This window comes from Strix aluco, chromosome 30 (assembly GCF_031877795.1).
Source record: "Strix aluco isolate bStrAlu1 chromosome 30, bStrAlu1.hap1, whole genome shotgun sequence".
Lineage (NCBI taxonomy): Eukaryota > Metazoa > Chordata > Aves > Strigiformes > Strigidae > Strix > Strix aluco.
The window spans coordinates 1,282,785-1,290,214 of NC_133960.1; the positions used below are offsets into that span (position 1 = coordinate 1,282,785).

At 52.3% G+C, this 7,430-nt stretch overlaps 1 protein-coding gene across 3 annotated transcripts in view; it reads left to right on the forward strand.

Annotated features, from left to right (window-relative positions):
• GATAD2B (GATA zinc finger domain containing 2B) overlaps positions 1-3,729 on the forward strand; it is a 45,177-nt gene extending 41,448 nt beyond the window's left edge. For all 3 annotated transcript variants that reach the window (XM_074809165.1, XM_074809167.1, XM_074809166.1), the window contains exon 11: positions 157-3,729. In XM_074809165.1, the coding sequence (XP_074665266.1) occupies positions 157-290 (134 nt within the window). In that variant the 3' untranslated portion in view covers positions 291-3,729. The remainder of the gene's footprint in view (positions 1-156) is intronic.
• The last annotated feature ends 3,701 nt before the right edge of the window (positions 3,730-7,430 follow it).

The window sequence follows — 7,430 nt, forward strand, 5'->3', positions numbered from 1 at the left end:
CCGCCGCTTTCCGATGGGGCGTTTGGGTTAAATTACCAGCTTTCTAGGTAAAAGCTGGGAGCGTCGCGGCGGCTCGCTGGGCTCAAAGCGTGAGGGGGGCGGGGGGGGGGGGCGTGTTGGAGGGGTCCCCACTTGTTTTTCTCCCCCCCTCTCCAGGTGTTAACATCGCTTACCTGAATGCTGGGATCGGAGGCCACAAAGCGTCGAGTTTGGCGGACCGGCAGCGGGAATACCTCTTGGATATGATCCCGCCCCGCTCTATATCGCAGTCCATCAGCGGACAGAAATAACGCCTGTTGACCGTCCCCCCCCCCCCCCCTCAGCCCCGTCCCCCCCCCCCCCCCCCCGCCCTCCAACCCTCCTCTTCCTCCCCACTTCCGTCGCATGCAGTGCCTGTACTGGTGCCTACCGTACACGGGGAAAAAAAAGACAAAAAAAAAAAAAGAAACAAAAAACAAATGAAAAAAAAAAATCATACAAAAAAAAGAAAAAAAAAAAACCCATTTCAAACCTTCAGCGACCTGTCCTTTTTCCAAACCTTAACTTTGGGTTTCTATAGCAGTGAGAGGTCACTTCCTTTGCCCGAGGTCAGAACAATGTCTGCTTGAAATCAGCACTCTACATGTGTTAAAGCTTGTTTTATGCTATTTTTTGTAATGACAAAGCATAGAATTTTTAATTGTGTTGTGGTTTTTTTTTTTCCCCCCCCTTTTTTCATTTTTTTTTTTTTTTTTCCCCCCCTCCTCCCTCCTTTGCTAAATGGATGGTTAAACCTTTTTTTCCTTTCCAGAGACTTTGTAAAGGGCATCCACTCGACATTAAGTGACCGTTAAATTTTTTTTAAAGCGCAGCCTATGCTGACTCACGGGGAAACGGGGGCAAAGAGATGCGATGGGCTGCAGCCCGGACCCCGCCGTCCGTGCTGGGGTGCTACAACCCCCTTGGCTCGGCAGAAGAAGTCAGGAGACGCCGATCCCGACACCTTAGCTGCCGCCTCGCTCCCCGGAGGAAGGGAGCCCCGCTTTGGTGAGGACCCGGTGCCCCTCGGCGCCGACGGACGGTGCTGGCGACCCCCCTGCCCGCCCCGAGGAGCCCGGCGGGGCGCAGAGGGGCGTCGATGGCGCCCGGTGACCCCGGCGCGGCCACGCGTGGCGGCGCTTCTCTAGAGCGGACTGCGAACGACCCGGTGGCCTCGGGCGCGGTGAGTCCCCCCCCCCTTCTCCTCTCCCCTCCGCGCTCTTGCATGTTCCGGAGCCGCTCTCGGTCGTCGTCGTCGTCTTCGTCACCCGCCGCCGGCCCTCGCGGACGATGGGGACGGCACCGCGGTCCCCGCGCGGCACCGGGGCTCCGGCCGGCGCTTAACGAACCCAAAGCAAGAAATAAGCCGCGAAAAGTCGTCTGAGAAACGCTCTATTTGCACTTAACCTTCACACTAACGGGCCCTTCCCTCCTCTTCCTCCTCCTCCTCCTCCGACAACCCCCCCAGCCAGCGGAAATCACGCCCCGGCAGAGCCGTCCCCGCGTCCCCCCCATCCCTTCGCCTCCGCCGGGACCCCTCGGCGCCCAAACTTGCCCAAACCCGAGCGTCCACGTGAGGTTTTGCTGCTCCCGGGGTTTTCCTGAGAGTTTTCTGGTTGTTTTTAAAATATTTTTTTTTTTAAATTCATTTCCTTTATTTTTTTTTTTAAACAAAAAAAACCCAATTTCCCTGACGTTACCATTTTTCTCGTGCAATTCCGAAGCGCCAGCTCGCCCGTGGGGAGGTGCTTGACGGGTTGGGGGGGGGGGCCTGGGAGCCCCCCCCTCGCACCGCTGGGGGTGAGGCACCTTCTCTCCCAAGGGACCCCCCCACCCCGCCAGCGTCCCCCTCAATTCAATGAGCACTTAACCCCCGAGGGGTCTGGGTGCCCCAAACCCCCCCTCCGGGGCCCTCCAGAGGCAAAAGGATTTTTTTTTTTTTCCAATTTTTTTTTTTTTTTTTTGGAAGCTAGTGAAGCGTAGTGGCGTGTATATATATATATTTTTTTGTGGGGTTGTTTTTTTTTTTGGTTTTAATCTTGTTTAGCTGGCTCCCCCCTTCCACCCCCCCCCCCCTCGTGACGCTGAGATCCCTTTCAAATCTCCCTGCTTCCACGGGAGCACTTTGACGTATCGTTTTTTTCTTGGATAAACCTGAGTTTTTTGGGTTTTTTGGGGGTTTATTTTTTTTATCGGCTTATCCTTCACCCCCCCCACCCAGGACCCTTTGATGCGGTCGAGCCCCCCCCTCCACCCCCCTCCCCATCCCTCGCTCAAGTGCCATTCTCCCCCGTCAGGTGTTACCGAGAGGTACGAGGTGACCTGGGCGCATGGGTTGAGATTAAATTATAAAACTTTAAAAACAAACAAAAAAAAAAACCACAAAAAAAAAAAAAAACATGAAAAAAAAATACAAAAGAACCAAGTGCAATACTTAATGCCGAGTCTCTCCCGCGGGGGGGTGGGGGGGGGGGGGGTGGGGGGGGCGGACGGAGGGAACCGATGGAGAACAAGATGCCGACTTCATGGTGCTATAAGTGAAATCCGCCCCCGGGGACGGGGGGGGACCCTTTTTTGCCCACCCCCCCCCCCATTTTGGAGTGGGGGGGGTTCGATGGGGCTGGGACAGGGCGGGCGCCTCGGCCCCGGGGTCTGCAGGCAGTTCCCCCCCCCCCCCCCTAAAAAAAATAACGGATCCCCAAAACTGTGCCCGGGGACCCCCCGAGGCTTCGGCTGTGACCTGCGCAGGTTTAACAGTTTTATTATTATTATTATTATTATTTTTTGGCTTGCCCCCCCCCCCCCCAGCCCCCGGGGATGTGATGTACGGTAGAAAATCCTCTTTTTCCTTTTTTTTTTTTTTTTTCTTTCCCCCCCCCCCCAATACAGAAATAAGGATTTCTTTCCCGCTTTTGTTCGCGTTTCTTTTACAGCTAGGGGTAGATCCGCTTGTGAAAATGCTTTTATCGGGATTTATTTTTGGGGAAGGGGGTGGGGGGGGTGTTGGTTTAATTTTTTTTTTGGTTCCTCCAAAGGCATAACCCGTCCCTCCTCTAACCTCCCCCCCCCCACCTCGACCCTTCATTAGCTTATGATATTGCTGCCGAAATGTTATAACAAGGACTCATTCGTGTATATAAGCTATTTCTTGACACATTAAAAAAAAAAAAAAAGGATAAAAAAATACAAAAAAAAAAAAAATAATTGTACATTGTGTAGAAAAAAAAAAGAAAAAAAAAAAAAGCAAACGGAAAGCGAACCCGCCTAGCCATGGGTGTTGTGGAAGTCGTCACGTCCTTCTCGTAGTGTGACCTCGTGTGTATGACATGAAACGTGCAAAAGGGGGGTTCCCGGCGGCTCGGCTCGGCTGGGGGGGGGGAGGGAAATGGTGCTGGGGGGGGGACACAGGGGACCGGTGGCCCCCCCCGGCCCCGGCGATGCACTGGTGGCGGCGGCCACCTCCCGAATCTGTGCCTTTCACACACACGCAAACTCGGCCCCCCCCCGCGGCACCAGCAGCCCCGGAGGCAGGGAGGGGGTGTCCCACAAAATAAAAAAAAAAAAAAAAAAAAAAAAAAGGGGGGGGGGGTGGGCAGCGCGCTGAGCACGGGGGGAGCGGGGCCGGGGGGGGGACGAGTATTATAAACTGTAACTGTATTTGCACTGTTTTTATTATTGCATTGGCATATATACAATATACATCTATAACAACCTGCGGTCTGTGGCCTCCTTCCTCTGCCCCCCCCCCGACCCCCCAGCACGGACATCGGCCCCCCCAATTTGTAGGATTTTAGGCCCAATTTGAGGGATTTTTGGTCCCGGTTTGTGAGATTTCGGCCTCAATTTGTAAGAATTTGGCCCCAATTTCCAGGCCGAATTGGTGGGATTTCAGACCCGGTTTCCAGGATTTTAGGCCCAATTTGTGGGGTTTCAGTTCTAATTTACAAGGTTTTAGGCCCAATTTGAGGGATTTTTGGTCCCGGTTTGTGAGATTTCGGCCTCAGTTTGTAAGAATTTGGCCCCAATTTCCAGGCCGAATTGGTGGGATTTCAGACCCGGTTTCCAGGATTGTAGGCCCAATTTGTGGGGTTTCAGTGCTAATTTGCGAGATTTTAGGCCCAATTTGCAGTGTTTTAGGCCCAGTTTGTGGGATTTCAGTCCTAATTTGCAGGATTTTAGGCCAAATTTGCAGGATTTTTGGTCCTGGTTTGTGAGATTTCGGCCTCAATTTGTAAGAATTTGGCCCCAATTTCCAGGCCGAATTGGTGGGATTTCAGACCCGGTTTCCAGGATTGTAGGCCCAATTTGTGGGGTTTCAGTGCTAATTTGCGAGATTTTAGGCCCAATTTGCAGTGTTTTAGGCCCAGTTTGTGGATTTCAGTCCTAATTTGCAGGATTTTAGGCCAAATTTGCAGGATTTTTGGTCCTGGTTTGTGAGATTTCGGCCTCAATTTGTAAGATTTTGGCCCCAATTTCCAGGCCGAATTGGTGGGATTTCAGACCCGGTTTCCAGGATTGTAGGCCCAATTTGTGGGGTTTCAGTGCTAATTTGCGAGTTTTTAGGCCCAATTTGCAGTGTTTTAGGCCCAGTTTGTGGGATTTCAGTCCTAATTTGCAGGATTTTAGGCCAAATTTGCAGGATTTTTGGTCCTGGTTTGTGAGATTTCGGCCTCAATTTCCAGGCCGAATTGGGATTTCAGACCCGGTTTCCAGCATTGTAGGCCAAATTTTCAGGCCAGTTCATGGGTTTCAGTCCTAATTGCAGTATTTTAGGCCCAATTTGAGGGATTTTTGGTCCAGGTGTGTGAGATTTTGGCCTCAATTTCCAGGCCGAATTGTTGGGATTTCAGACCCGGTTTCCAGGATTTTAGGCCCCATTTGTGGGGTTTCAGTCCTAATTTGCAGGATTTTAGGCCCAATTTGCAGTGTTTTAGGCCCAGTTCGTGGGAGTTCAGTCCTGATTTGCAGGATTTTAGGCCCGATTTGAGGGATTTTTGGTCCCGGTTGTGAGATTTCGGCCTCAATTTCCAGGCTGAATTGGTGGGATTTTGGCTCCAGTTTCCAGGACTGTAGGCCAAATTTTCAGGCCAATTTGTGGGGTTTCAGTCCTAATTTGCAGTGGTTTAGGACCAGTTCATGGGATTTCAGTTTGAATTTGCAGGATTTTTAGGTACAATTTGCAGGATTTTAGGCCCATTTCCAGGATTTCGGACTGAATTGGTGGGATTTGGCTCCAGTTTCCAGGACTGTAGGCCAAATTTGCAGGCCCAATTTGTGGGGTTTCAGTCCTAATTTGTAGGATTTTAGGCCCGATTTGAGGGATTTTTGGTCCCGGTTTGTGAGATTTTGGCCTCAATTTGTAGGATTTTGGCCCCAATTTCCTGGCCGAATTGTGGATTTCAGACCCGGTTTCCGGGATTTTAGGCCCAATTTGTGGGGTTTCAGTCCTAATTTGCAAGATTTTAGGCCCAATTTGCAGTGTTTTAGGCCCAGTTCGTGGGATTTCAGTTTGAATTTGCAGGATTTTTGGGTAGAATTTGCAGGATTTTAGGCCCATTTCCAGGACTGTAGGCCAGATTTTGAGGCCCAACTGATGGGGTTTCAGTCCTGATTTGCAGGATTTTAGGCCCAATCTCTGGGATTTTGCTTGCAATTTGCAGCATTTCAGCCTCAATTTGCAGGATTTTTGCCCCAATTTCTAGGATTTCAGGGCAGATTTGTGGGACTTCAGACCTGATTTGTGGGATTTTAGGCCCCCATTTACAGGATTTGAGGCCCAATTTGGAGGATTTTAGGCCAAATTTCTGGGATCTCAGGCTAAATTTGCAGGATTCTGGTACCAATTTACACAATTTCAGCCTAAATTTGCAGGATTTTGGTCCAGATTTGCAGGATTTCAGGCCCAATTTGACGGATGTTGGTCCCAGTTTGCAGGATTTCAGCCCCTAGTTACAGCATTTTAGGCCCAATTTAGAGGCTTTTAGGCCAAATTTCTGGGATTTCAGGCAGATTCGCAGGATTTTGGTACAGTTTGCAGGATTTTGGTATCAGTTTGCAGGATTTCAGGCCCGATTTGTGGTATTTTGGTCCTGATTTGTAGAATTTTGGTCCTGACTTGCAGGATTTGAGCCCCAATTGCAGGATTTCAGCCCAAATTTACAGGATTTCAGCCCCGGTTTGCAGGGAAACGGCACAAAAGCAGCTTTAGGGGAGGAGGGGGCGAGCGTAGGGCAGCCCTGGAGCCAGCTGGGTTTTGGGGGGGGGGGCAGGGGGGGGAGGTCCCCCCATTCCTGGACACTGTCATCTTTGGGTCACCCCCCCCCTCACTCCCCATCTCCCTTCCCAGGTCCTCAGTAGGATCCAGCCTGAGCGGTGCTTGGTCAACCCCCCCCTCCCCTCCCCAGCTTTGGGGGGGGCAGCTCAGCCCCCCCCCATCCCCTGGTTTGCACCCCACCATCTCCAGTGTGACCCCAGTGGGGACCCTGTGCCCCCCCCCCAGCTCCCCCAGACCCAACTCCACGTCCTTCGGGGTGCACAGTGCCTCCCCCCCCTCCCAACTGCTCCCCCCAGTACCTAAATTGCTGCCCCCCCCCTCCCCACCTTGGCCCTTCTGCTGCCTCCTGCACCCCCAAACCTGTCCTGCCCCCCCTCCCCGCTCTGCTCCGGCTGTTTTGGGGAACAAGCGTCACCTGACCTGAACACGACAATCTGGGGGGGGGGGCAGCCACAAGTGACCCCCAAATTTGAGCCTCCTGCAACAAGGGGGAGGTGCAGGGGTGGGGGGCACAGCTCAGCTGACCCAGGGCAGGGGGGTGGGGCGGGAAGCCAGGCCTTTTGCACAAATTTAAGATTTTTTTGTTGGTTTTTTTTTTTTTTTCTTCCCCCCCCCCCCCTTTTGCGTTGTGTTTGAAATCTGGTTTAATGACAAAGCGAAGCTGGTTCGATGCTGCCAGCTGGGGATGCGGCAGCTGAGGACAAATAATAAGCTAATTTTTTTTTTTGAGAAAGGATTAAAATAAAATTTAAAAAAAAAAAAAAATCACCTTTGTAATATTTATCACTTGCAAGCTATGTTTAATAAAGAGGAATGGTTTATAACTTTCCACGTGGCTGGTGTGTTGCCTTGGGGCTGCCGGGGGGGGGGGTTGGTGTCCCAGCTGGGGGTTGTTCTGGGGTGGGGGGGACCCCCTAAATCGAGGTAGGGACCCCCCCACCCCAACCGAAGTGGGACCTCCGGGGTCATCGTCCGTCTGTCCGCATCCCTCCCTCCCTGCAGAGCCCCAGGGGACGTGGGGGTGGTGGCCTTGGTGTCCCCTTCCCGAGTCTAGAACCCTTGGGTGACACGTCCTGCCCCCAGAGGTGACCCCCGTCGCCCCCCCCCCCCCCCCTCCCCATTCTTGCAGCGACAAGAC